Source organism: Leucoraja erinacea, unplaced genomic scaffold (assembly GCF_028641065.1).
Source record: "Leucoraja erinacea ecotype New England unplaced genomic scaffold, Leri_hhj_1 Leri_264S, whole genome shotgun sequence".
Classification (NCBI taxonomy): domain Eukaryota; kingdom Metazoa; phylum Chordata; class Chondrichthyes; order Rajiformes; family Rajidae; genus Leucoraja; species Leucoraja erinaceus.
In genome coordinates this window covers 1-12,500 of record NW_026576165.1, presented here as the reverse complement: position 1 = coordinate 12,500, position 12,500 = coordinate 1, and the positions used below count along the sequence as shown (strand labels likewise).

The following is a 12,500-nucleotide window of genomic DNA, read 5'->3' as shown; positions in this document are numbered from 1 at the left end:
GCCATTGCCAAAGGAACTCGAGGGACCAGCACAAAAAACGGAACGGCTCCCGCTGTTGACAGCCAGGTAACAGGGGGCCGGGGGGCTACACGGGTTGGGCAGGCCCGGTCCTTGCCAGCGCCCCGCCATCAACACTCAGTGCCCTCTCTCCCTCCGTCCACCCACCCACCCCCTCCGCTCCCCTCCCCTCTCACTCCATGCCACTCCCCCCCCCCCTCTCCCCAGTCCACTTCCCTCCTCTCTCCCCCCCCTCCCCCTCCAACTCCCCCCCCCTCTCCCCCACCCACTCCCCTCTCCCCATCCACTACCCCCCACCTCACCTCTCCCTCCCACCGCCACTCTCTCCATCCCCACTCTCCCCCTCTCATCTCACTCTGACCCCTCTCCTCCCAGTTTCCCCGCCCGTCTCACTCTCCGCACCCTCCCTCCCCTACTTCGAGTCCCTCTCCCTCTCCCTCTCCCTCTCCCTCCCCTCTCCCTCTCCCTCTCCCTCTCCCTCTCCCTCTCCCTCTCCCTCTCCCTCTCCCTCTCCCTCTCCCTCTCCCTCTCCCTCTCCCTCTCCCTCTCCCTCTCCCTCTCCCTCTCCCTCTCCTCTCCCTCTCCCTCTCCCCTCCCTCCCCTTCTCCCCGTCCCATTCGGCAGCCACTCTCCCTCTCCACTCCGTCCATCCCCCTGCCTCCCTCTCGCCTCCGTCTCACTCTACGACCCCCCCCCCCCCCCCTGTTCGTCCGTCCGTCTCCTCATCGCACCTGAAGTAACCCCCCCCCCCCCCCCCCCCTCTCGCTGCCGACAGCCCCCCGTTGCCCCGGCAACCAGCGAGGCCCCCCGGCCCTTCGCCCAGCAGAGCCCGGTGCCTGAGCCGGAAGAGGTGCCGGAGAAGGAAGCGGAGGACAATGCTGTGGTGGCGGTGGAGGAGGAGGAGGAGGAGGAGGAGGAGGGCAGCGGTGGCTGCTGCTGCTGCTGCTGCTGCTGCTGCTGAGACGGAGACGGAGACGGAGAGGGAAGCGCCGTGCCCCCTCGACGCCCCCGGCCGGCTGAACGGCGGCTCGCAGCGCGGCGGGGAGGACGGGGAAAGCGCCGCGCTCCCGACAAGTGCCTTAAAGACTGACAGTGACCTTTGCAATAGTATTTCTCAGTTCAATGCACTAAACGTCAGCGGCGACGACAACGACTGCCGCTGGGAGCAGCGAGCCGCCACCCGCCAGCCTTGCGGCAGAAAGAGGAGTGAGTTCTCCCCTGAGGCGTCTCCCCCCCCCCCCCCCCCCCCCCCCTCCCCCCCCCCTCCCCCCCCCCCCCCTTTCCTTTTGGGGTTTGTGTAAAGGATTTGTAAAAAAAAAAAAGTGCGGTGAAGATGGTTTTTTAAAACCCCCCCCCCCCCCCTACAGGCCTCTCTGTGATTTGGGGGGGGGGGGGGGGGGGAGAGGTCGGGGGGAGACTAGGACCTGAGCTCAGGATAGGCACTAAAATGCCGGGGTCACTCAGTGAGACGAGCGGCGTTTCGGGGTCAGGAATGGGCGACGTTCTCGGGGTCAACGCCCTTCTTCTTTGCACCGTCCAGCGCTTTGTGTCTTATCTTCGTTTTAAACCAGCATCTGCAGTTCCTTTGTTTCTTTATAAAGAGAGAGAGAGTTGGTGGGGAGGGTGGGGACTCTGACCCTGTTTGGGGTCGTGGCAACGACCAGGAACTGGATCCTGGATTGGGAATAGGAGACGAGAGGGGGAGAGAGAGAGGAGGGGGAGCCCCAGGTGGTGGGAGACCAGCGTTGCAGGCCCAGGGAACAACCACAGATGCTGCCCCCGTCCCACTGAGTTACTCCAGCACTTTGTGTCTATCTAAGGAACTGCAGGCGCTGGCGAATGCGCCGGAGCGCCGGAGCGACTCAGCGGGTCGGGCGGCGTCTCTGGACGTTTCGGCTCGTAGCCTTTCAGACGACCCGAAATGTCAATTTACCCGCTGATGCTGCCCGACCCGCTGAGTTACTCCAGCACTTTGTACCTGTCTGCGTTCTCCCCAGACATGCTGCCTGACCCGCTGAGTTACTCCAGCACTTTGTACCTGTCTGCGTTCTCCACAGAGATGCTGCCTGACCCGCTGAGTTACTCCAGCATTTTGTGCCTTTTTAGAGGCAGGATAGATAACTTTTAATGCATCTATATTTTAGAAGGAAGTGCTGATCGGCAGTGTCGGTCTTTGCCCAACATCTGCGAACCCCAATGCAATGCGAATCCTGACTCCGTTCCCGTGGCAACTCTGCCAGGCTGTCGAATGCCCGTGCGCACTTTACCCCGCGCCTCTCCGCTCCCCGCGCGATGTTTACCCGAGGACCAATTAACCTGCAAACCTGCGCGCGCGCCTTTGGGACACGATCACGGGGAGAACATGCAAACTCCACACTTCAGGAGTCGGGATCAAAGCCGGGTCTCTGGCGCTGTGAGGCAGCAACTCTGGCAGCCGTGTGTGTCATGGAAACGTCGCAAATAGGTGCAAGAGGAGGCCATTCGGCCCTTCGAGCCGGCACCGCCATTCATTGTGATCATCTCCAATCAGGACCCCGTTCCTGCCTTCTCCCCACATCCCCTGACTCCGCTAGCCCCTAGAGCTCTATCTAAACTATCTTTTCCATTCATCCAGTGAACTGGCCTCCACCGCCTTCTGTGGCAGAGAATTCCACAGATTCACACAACTCTCTGGGTCAAAACGTTTTTTTCTCATCTAAGTTTTAAATGGCCCCCCCTTTATTCGTAGACTGGGTGTTGCCCCTATTTCTGGCCTCCCCCCCCCCCCACACATTGGGGAACATTTTTCCTGCCTCTAGCTTGTCCAGTCCTTTTATAATTTTATACGTTTCTAGAGCGAAGGAAATAGGCAACGTTTCTGAAGAAGGGTCTCGACCCTTCGCTCCACAGATGCTACCTCACCCGCTGAGTTTCTCCGGCATTTTTGTCTACCTTCGATTTTCCAGGCTTCTGTAGTTCCTTCTTAAACAGTCAGATAGAATGATCCTTTTTTAAAAAAAAAAAACGCAGTTCCGAGCTCCTCTCAAGAATTACAGCCTGGTTTTTACTGCAGGTTGAGCCCTGCTAACTTCACCTCTGTACGGGACTGGCACAGCGGGTAGTGCTGCTGCCTCAGCCGTGCCACAGACCCGGCTTTGATCCTGACCTCGGGTGCTATCTGTGCGGAGTTTGCACGTTATCCCTGGTGCTGTGTGAGAGAGAGAGAGAGAGAGAGACTGTGTGTGTGTGTGTGTGCGAGAGAGACACTGTGTGTGAGACAGAGAGACACTGTTAGTGAGATACTGTGTGTGTGTGAGTGAGTGAGAGACACTGTGTGTGAGTGACACACTGTGAGTGCGTGTGAGACACTGAGACAGAGAGAGACACTGTGTGTGTGTGAGAGAGACTGCGTGTGTGAGTGAGTGACACTGAGAGACAGACTGTGTGTGTGAGACACTGCGTGTGAGTGAGTGACACTGTGTGTGTGTGTGTGAGAGACACTGAGAGAGAGACACTGACTGTGTGTGAGAGAGAGTGACACTGTGTGTGTGAGAGACTGAGACACTGCGTGTGAGTGAGTGACACTGTGTGTGTGTGTGTGTGAGAGAGACTGTGTGAGTAGGAGACACTGTGTGTGTGTGTGTAGTTTGCAGCTTCTCCCCGTGACCGCGTGGGTTTCCTCCGGGTGCTCCGGTCTCCTCCCATCGTTCCGGCTTTGCAGGTTAATTCCCCCCCCCCCCCCGTAGAGACGGCCCCCAGTGAGGACGTCGCAGAAACTAGAGCGGTTGGGTGATAGATGGACCTGGTGGGCTGAAGGGCCTGTTTCCCCCATCTCTAAAAACTAAAACTCGGTCTCAAATCCACTGGGGTTGGGTTGGGTTGGGGGGAGGTCGTGTGTTCTGTTCTGGGGACAGATTCCAGCTCCAGTATCGCACATCCCCAAATGCCTGTAGAGACCACCTGCCACCTACACAGTGACACCCCCATCTCCCCCCCCCCCATCCCACAACAGACTCCCAAACACCCACTACCCCAGCGTTAAACGGTGACTCCCATCCTCCCCCCCCCCTTGCCGTGCACCGTGACACCATCGCCAACACTGTAGCAGCAGCAGTGTTGTGAACTGTAGACCCGCTGCTCTGCAGTAAATAGACTCGACCCCCAGCACCTACTGCACCGTACATCGACTCCAGCTCTCCTGTGGAAGCGAGCGCAGGAGAGAGAGAGAGAGAGAGAGAGAGTGAGTGAGTGTGGAGCTGTCCCCACTGGGAATCTCAGTCCTCGACACCTCTGGGTGTTCTCGACACCAACTGATCATCCCCAGGAGCTTGTGGACTTGTCCCCGTCACCTTATGCTGCCAGCACTACCCCCTCTCTCAGTCTCTGTCTCTCTTTCTTCATCAATTCATAAGTGATAGGAGCGGAATTGGGCCATTCGGCCCATCCAGTTCATCAATACACCGCCATTCAATCGTGGCTGATCTATCTCCCTCTTAAACCCCATTCTCCTGCCTTCTCCCCATAACCCCTGACATCCATAGATTTCTCTCCCTCTCTTTCTCTCTCTCTTTCTCTCCCTCTCCCCCTTCTCTCCCTCTCCCCTTCTCTCCCTCTCCCCTTCTCTCCCTCTCCCCTTCCTCTCTCTCCCCTTCTCTCCCTCTTCTCTCCTCTCTCCCCCTCCCTCCCTTTCTCTCCCTCTCCCCTTCTCTCCCTCTCTCCCTTCCTTTCTCTCCGCTCCCCCTTCTCTCCTCCTCCTCCTCTCTCCGTCCTCTCCTTCTCTCCCTCTCGCCTCTCTCTCCCTCCCCTTTCTCCTTCCATCTCTCCTTCCTTCCCTCTCTTCTTCCTCCCCTCTCTTCCTTTCTCCCTCTCTCTTTCTCTCCCTCTCTACCTCCCCCTCTGTCTCCTTCCTTCTCTCATCCTCTCTCCTTCCCTCTCTCTCCTTCCCTCTACTCATTCACTTCTCTCCCTCTCCTCTCTCTCTCCCTCTCCTCTCTCTCTCCCTCTCCTCTCTCTCTCTCTCTCTCTCTCTCTCTCTCTCTCTCTCTCTCTCTCTCTCTCTTTCTCTCTCTGTCTCTTTCTCTCTCTCTCTCCCTCTCTCTCTCTCCCTCTCTCTCCTTCTCTCCCTCTCTCTCCCTCTCCCTCTCTCTCTCTCCCTCTCTCTCTCCTTTCCCTCTCCCTCCCCCCCCCTCCCTCTCTTTCTCCCTCACTCTCTACCTCTCTCTCCCTCACTCCCTCCCTCTCTCCCTGCCTTTCCCTCTCTCTCCCTTACTCTTTCCCTCTCTCTCTCTCTCTCTCTCTCTTTTCTCTCTCTCTGCCTTTCCCTCTCTCTCTGTCCCTCTCTCTCCCTCCCTCCCACCCCCTCTCTCCCTCTCTCGCTTTGTCCACAAGGTTAGCTCACAAGACACCGAGGGAAGATCTCTTCAGAATAACTGATGTGATTTTTTAATGAGCCTATATTGTGTACAAAACACACAAACCAGGAGCAAATACATGATGATGATGATGATGATGATGATTCTGAGCTGTGCTGGGTCAGATACCAGATCCCAAGCTTGAGATGTGACAACTAAAATAATAATACAATGGTTTTTCCTTTTCATCCTGTGGGCAACACTAATAGTTTGGCCGCTTCTCCGGCACAATACTAGCCGGCGCTCACCCCGGGAGTTTGGTGTGCCTGGTCGTGATCGGAGTGCGAGCCAAACACTTGAGTCCCCATGAAACAGTGGGGATGGAGGGGAGGGGGGGGGTGGAAAAGACCCCCAGATTTGGCGCTGGGGCCGCCGAAACTACTCGCCCGCGACCCACACACGGGCGCAGTCCGTAGACGATCCCCTTTACCGAGGGAAGAGATTTAAAAAAACACGTGCCGTTGAAGCCTGATGCCCCTGTCCCACTTAGGAAACCTGAACGGAAACCTCTGGAGACTTTGCGCCCCGACCAAGGTTTCCGTGCGGTTCCTGGAGGTTGCCGGAGGTTTGCAGGTAGTGGAAGCAGGTAGGGAGACGGACAAAAACCTCCGGGAACCGCACGGAAACCTTGGGTGGGGCGCAAAGTCTCCAGAGGTTTCCGTTCAGGTTTCCTAAGTGGGACAGGGGCATAAGGCTGCTGGCGTTCTGCTAGCAAGCAGGCGCTGTGTGTCTCTCTCTCTATCTCTATCTCTCTCCCTCAGTGGACTAAAGGGAGGTGATGTTGTGGTTTTTATCGTCAGTGAACGGCGAGACTCGAACCGCTCTCGCCCGAAAGAGAAAAAAAAAACTTCCACCAGTCATTTTCCGTGCTTTTAAAAGTCAAAAACAAAAAATCGCCAGAACGTGTGGGAACCCCTGAATGTGCCGACTGCTGCATTTATTTTAATATGAATTTTATTAACAGACAGCAGTGGAATTCACAAGGCTTTTGCGTTCCTTACAATGGCCATCTTCCACACACACACACACACTAGGAACATCGACGATTCATTTACAGAAGATATGAGACAAAAGTTGAAGTCCGCGTAGTTTTTATTTTCTCTCCAGAAGAAAATCAATGATATGTATGTTTGGAAAATAACCGATGGGGGGGAGAAACAAAATGAGGTTGAAACGACTTGTATATCCTTTACGATTCTGTTTGTTCTTGTTAATCTTTAGTAAACGGTTTGATGTCGTCCTGTTTCCGCGGGACGATGTCGGACGCAAGGTTTTAAAGGAAAAAAAAAATCTTATGCTCCTGCATCAATCCTTCCCCTTCCCCATCCCCTATAATCCTGAATCGAAATCCTAACAAATCCCTGGTTTTTAATTTTTTAAAAACCCCCCCCCCCCCCCCCGACTAATTTCTAGTTTTCTCTCCCCAACTATGTAGGCTTTCAGATAGTCGACACACTTAAAACATTACGCTGTCCAATTTTTACCCCCCACCCAAGTTTATTTCTCTATGTACGCATATAAGCATTTTGTGAAGTGAAATTGCCCCCCCCCCCCCCCCCCCCCTCCTCCCGCCACCTCTCCCCTCTCCAACCTTCCATGGTGGTTACCCAAGAATGATTTCTCCCCAGTATTTGCTTGCCCAGATAATACTCCCCCATCGTTCCCCTGCTCTTTATCACACAGTAGTGAATAATGTCCAGTGCGATCCTTTATCCACCACCTTCGCCCTGACCCGTCCCAATTGAAAGACCCCCACCCCCCCCGATCTCCCATTGCTGATTAGTAACTGTATCGATGTTATGTTGAGAATATGTGATTTTCTTTTCCGCTCACTGAAGAGAAAGCGATGAGGGGAACAGGGCAGTTGTTGGCTCAAGGCTGTGCTGTTTATAGGGTGGAAGATACATGCTTAATTAATAAAAAGTCTATTCTTTTAGTATAAAACGGCAGTGGTGTTCTTTTCTTTGATGTCCCACAGTCGCCCACACCGACCAACATGACTTCTTGTGTACAGCCTAAAGTTGGACAACTTCTATTTGATTGTGCACGTCAGGTTGCATTCATCTCCGCCCGCATTCATTGAAACAGGTGAAGGTTGCAATCTCCCACCCCGACCAACATGACCCATCGACACTAGTCCCACCTGCCTCAGAGGGCGGTGGAGGCAGGTTCTCTGGATGCTTTCAAGAGAGAGCTAGATAGGGCTCTTAATAATAGCGGATATGGGGAGAAGGCAGGAACGGGGTACTGATTGGGGGTGGTCACAGTGAATGGCAGTGCTGGCTCGAATGGCCTCTCCTGCACCTACTGTCCATTGAGTCTCGACTTAAAGTAGTCGATGGAGGGGGCAGTTTTGATGAGGAGAGGGAGCGAGCGAGGGGGGTGAGAGGGGCTGAGGGAAGAGTGAGGGGAGACCGAGTAGAAACGGAGGGGCGGAGGGAGAGAATGAGGTGGAGGAGATAGGGAGGGGAGGCTGAGGGGCCGAGTGTTGTGAGAAGGCAGCTGAGGGGAGGAGTAGCGGAGGGAGAAACTGGGGTAGAGCGGACGGATTGATGAGCAAGCGACTGGGAGGGGAGGGGAGGAGTGTCAAGAGGCCGGAGGGGGGAGAAGTTGAGGGAAAGCTGTTGGGGAGGGTGAAATAATAATAAGTGTACGTTTACAGGCCGAGCATTCACATACAAGGAATTTGCCCTGGTGCTCCGCCCGCAAGTGGAAGGGAGTAAGTGAGGGGGAGGGAGAGAGGCCGGTGGAGGGGTAAGGACGGAGGGGGGGTAGGGTAAGGAGATGGAGGGGGGGGTGAGGAGGAGGTGGGGAGTGAGGGGGGAGGGAGAGTGGGGTAGAGGAGATAATGAGGGGACTAAGGAGGAGAGGGAGAGGAGACAGGGCGTGTGAGAGGGGGGGGGAGACACACTGAATGAAGGAAGATCGAGTGAAGGGGAGAGACTGAGGAGGGAGGAAGGAGGGGGGAGAGACTGGGTGAGCGGGGTGCGGGGAGTGTGGGGGAGACTGAGTGAGGAGTGTGTGAGGGGGTGAGAGAGACAGAGTGAGGCGTGTGAGGGGGTAGACTGAGGGGGACGAAGGAGAGGGAGGGGGGAGAGACAGACTGCGGTGTAACGAGCGAGGGGGGAGACACTGGGAGAGGGGATGAGACTGAGGAGGGAAGAGTGTGTGAAGGGGAGACTGAGTGAGGGGGAGACACTGAGTGAGGGGAGGGTAGATTCTGTGAGGGGGAGACTGGAGAGTGACTGAGGGAGAGGGGGGGAGACACTGAGTGAAGGGGGTAGACTGTGAGGGGAGTGACTGAGGGAGAGGGGAGGGGACTGTGGAGGAGGGAGGAAGGAGGGAAGAGACTGAGGGATAGTGAAGAGGGAGGGAGAGACTGGGGAGTGACTGAGGGAGAGGGGGAGGAAGGAGGGGAGAGACACTGAGGGGAGAGGGAGACTTTGTGTGTGTGGAGGGGGAGACACTGAGTGAAGGGGGGAGACTCTTTGTGAGGGGAGCGACTGAGGGAGAGGGGAGGAGACTATGGAGGAAGGAGGGAGGGAGAGAGACTGAGGGGAGAGTGAGTGAGGGGCGGACTGTGTGTGTGAAGGGAGAGGCAGAGTGGAGTGAGGGGAGATTGAGGAGGGAGAGACTGAGGGAGAGACTGAGAAGGAGGGAGAGTTAGACTCTTGTGAGGGGAGGTGACTGAGGGAGAGGGGGAGGAGAGGACTGGAGGAGGGAGGAGGGAGAGGGAGAGACTCAGAGGAGATGAGGGATGGGGAGACTCTGAGGGGGAGACTGTGAGGGGGAGGAGTGGGAGAGGGGGGGGAGACTGAGGGGGGAGAGTGAGGGGGGAGACCCTCTGTGAGGAGGGGGAGACACAGAGAGGGGGAGAGTGTGAAGACTCTGAGGGGAGTGACTGAGGAGAGGGGGGGAGGAGACTGGAGGAGGGAGGGGAGGGGGAGAGACTGTGGGGGGGGGGGGATGTGTGGGGGAGGTGTGGAGAGGGGAAGAGGAGAGAGAGAGGAGGGAGGGAGGAGGGAGGGGAGGATTGAGGAGGGAGGGGAAAGACACTTAGATTGGGGGAGGAGGGGGGTAGACTCTCTGTGTGAGAGGGGAGTGACTGAGGGGAGAGGGGGGGAAGAGACTGAGGAGGAGGAAGGAGGGGGAGAGAGGGGGGGGAGAGTGAAGGGGAAGAGAAGAGGAGAAAGGAGAGGAGGGAGGAGACTGAGAGGAAGGAGGGGAGACTGTGGGTGGGGGAGAGACACTGAGGGGGGAGACTGAGGGGAGACTGAGGGAGAGGGGTGTGTGTGGAGGAGGGAGGAAGGAGGGGAGACACAGAGGGGAGAGAGGGAGGGAGATGTGTGTGTGGAGGAAGGAGAGGCACTGAGGGGAGAGGGAGGGGAGTGTCTGTGAGGGGAGTGACTCTGAAGGAGGGGGAGGAGGAGAGGGAGGAGGAGGGGGAGGAATGGGGGGGAGAGAGGACTGGGGAGTCTGGGGGGGGGGGGAGGGGGGGGGGAGACTGTGAGGGGAGAGGGGGTGTGTGGAGGAGGGAGGGAGGAGGAGGAGAGTGACACTGAGGGGAGAGGGGGAGGGGAGGGAGGGGGGTGTGGGAGGGGAAGGAGGGAGGTGGCAGGAGGGGAACTGGGGTGAGAGAGAAAGAGGGGAGTGAGGGACTGAGGGAGAGATGGGGAGGGAGGAGAGGGGGAGAGGGAGGGGAGGGGGACTCTGTGTGTGAGAGGGGGGAGACTGAGGGAGAGGGTTGTGGTGTGGACCTGGAGGAGGGGGGGAAGGAGGGGAGAGAGGATGGAGAGGGAGGGAGAGGGGTGGAGGAGGGGAGGAGGGGGGGAAGGAGGAGGGGGAGGAGAGGAAGGGGGAGGGAGGAGAGGAGGGAGAGAGGTTGAGGGTGAGTGAGCCTGAGTGGAGAGAGAGGGGAGAAGAGACTGAGGGGAGAGGGGGAGAGGGAGAGGGGACTCTGGAGGGGGAGGAGGGGGGAGGAGGGTGAGGGGAGAGGAGGAGAAGGGGAAAGGAGGAGGGAGAGGGTGAGGGAGGAGAGGGAGGAGGAGGGAGAGAGACAGAGGGGGGAGAGTGAGTAGGGAGGAGTGTGAAGTGAGGGAGAGGGAGTGAGGGAGGGAGAGTGGAGTGACGGAGTGGTGTGTGAGGGGGAGGGGAGTGAGGGGAGGGAGAGAGGGGGGAGGGGGAAGGGGGAGGGAGAGAAGGAGGGGGGGAGGAGAGTGTGTGTGTGTGTGTGAGGGGGAGATAGGGAGAGGGGGAGGGAGATGAGGAGGGGAGAAAGGAGGGAGGGAGAGGGGTGTGTGTGAGGTGGAGGAGAGGGAGGAGAGGAGGAGAGGGAGGAGGGGGGGGGGGGGGGAGGGGGGGGGAGGGAGAGGAGGGGAGGGGGGGAGGGGGGGGAGGGGGAGGAGGGAGAGAGGGGAAGGAGAGGAGAGAGGGAAGGAGGGGAGGGAGGAGACTGGAAAGGTGGAGGGGAGGGGGAGTGTGGAGGGGAAGAGAGAGGGTGTGGGGGTGTGTGTGAAAAGGAGTGGAGGGAGGGAGGAGAGGCACTGAGGGGAGAGAGTGAGGGGAGGTCTCTGAGGAGAGAGGAGGGGGAGGAGACTGGGGAGGAGGGAGGAGGGAGGGAGGGAGAAGGGTGTGTGTGAGGGGGGGAGATAGTGAGGAGGGTGAGGGGGAGTGAGGGGGAGTGAGGGAGACTGTGTGAGGGGGGGGTGTGTGTGGAGGGGAGAGGGAGGGGAGGAGAGGAGGAGGGGGGAGAGAGGGAGGAGGCGGGGGGGGAGGGACGGGCTCTGGGGAGGAGTGACTCTGAGAGGGGGAGGAGACTGAGGAGGGGGGAGGAGGGAGGAGGGGGGGAGTGGGGTGTGTGTGTGGTGTTGAGTGAGGGGGAGGGGGTGGGGGGGGACTGAGGGGATGAGAGAGGGAAGGAGAGGGTGTGTGGGTGTGTGGGGGAGGGGTGGGGGAGAGGCAACTGAGGGGCGAGGGGGAAGGGGAGTGACTCTGAGGGGAAAAGAGAGGGGGAGGAGACTGTGAGGGGGGAGGAAGGAGGAGGGGGGGGAGGGGGAGAGGGAAGGGGAAGCGACTAGGAGGGGGAGGAGGGGAACTGAGAAGGGGGGAAGGAGGAGGGAGGAGTGTGTGTGTGGTGAGGGGGAGATAGTGAGATGAGGAGGGAGTGAGGAGGGAGAGAGAGGAGGTGTGTGGTGGGTGGGGGTGTGAAGGGGGGGGAGGGAGGAGGAGGAGAGACACTGAGGGGAGAGACTGTCTCTGAGGGGAGTGGATCTGAGGGAGGAGAGGAGGAGAGACTGTGAGAAGAGGGAGGAAGGAGGGAGGGAGACTGTATTGTGTGTGTGGGGGGGGGAGACACTGAGGGGAGGAGAAGGGAAGGAGAGGGGTGTGTGTGAGAGGAGGGAAGGGAGAGAGAGAAAGAGGAGAGGGGAGAGAAGTGAGGGGGTGACGCGGGGGAGGAGGCTTGTGATGGGGGGAGGGAGGGGGGGGAGACTCTCTGTTGTTTGTGGGGGGAGATAGGGGAGTGAGGAGGGAGGGGGGTGGAGGAAGGGGAGAGATGTGGGGTTGTGTGGGGGTGTGTGGTGGAGGAGGGAGGCGGGAGGGAAGGTAGAAGGAGGAGAGAGCACGTGAGGGTAGGGGGTGAAGACTGTCTCTGAGGGGAGAGAGGGGGGCGGAGACTGTGAGGAGGGAGGGGTGAGGGACTGTGAAGGGGTGGTGTAATTTGTGTGTGAGGGGGGGGATAGTTAGTGGGGAAGATCTGTGTGAGGGGTGTGTGTGTGGGAGGAGGGAGGAAGGGAGTAGTAGAGAAATGGGGTGGCGGGGAGAGAGGGTGGGGGGGGGGAGAGACTGGCTTAGGGGAGAGAGTTTGAGGGAGGGGGGGAGTTACTCTGAGGGAAGGGGGGGGGAGCAGACTGTGTGGAGGGAGGGGAAGGAGGTGAGAGGACTAAAAATGAGGTGGGGGAATGGAGGGGGGGGATCGGGAGTTTTAGTGGAGTGGGGGGGAGGGGAGACTGTGAGGGAAGGTGTGTGTGGAGGAGGCTAAAAATACTAAAGAAAAAAAGGAAAAACTAAAGAGAAGGAGGAAGAAAAAGACAC

The 12,500-nt window shown here is 58.3% G+C and overlaps 1 protein-coding gene and 1 long non-coding RNA gene across 2 annotated transcripts in view; both read left to right on the top strand.

Annotated features, from left to right (window-relative positions):
* The window catches only part of fam120c (family with sequence similarity 120C), a 43,716-nt gene extending 42,498 nt beyond the window's left edge, over positions 1-1,218 (top strand). The window contains exons 17-18 of the mRNA XM_055630178.1: positions 1-66; positions 794-1,218. The exon at positions 1-66 is cut by the window's left edge and continues 19 nt beyond it. Of these exons, the coding sequence (XP_055486153.1) occupies positions 1-66; positions 794-979 (252 nt within the window). The 3' untranslated portion in view covers positions 980-1,218. The remainder of the gene's footprint in view (positions 67-793) is intronic.
* A 4,085-nt stretch (positions 1,219-5,303) lies between these two features.
* On the top strand, positions 5,304-7,352 carry LOC129693329 (uncharacterized). Its single transcript, XR_008722862.1, has 2 exons — positions 5,304-5,948; positions 5,982-7,352. It is a non-coding gene; the product is annotated as an uncharacterized LOC129693329 (long non-coding RNA).
* The last annotated feature ends 5,148 nt before the right edge of the window (positions 7,353-12,500 follow it).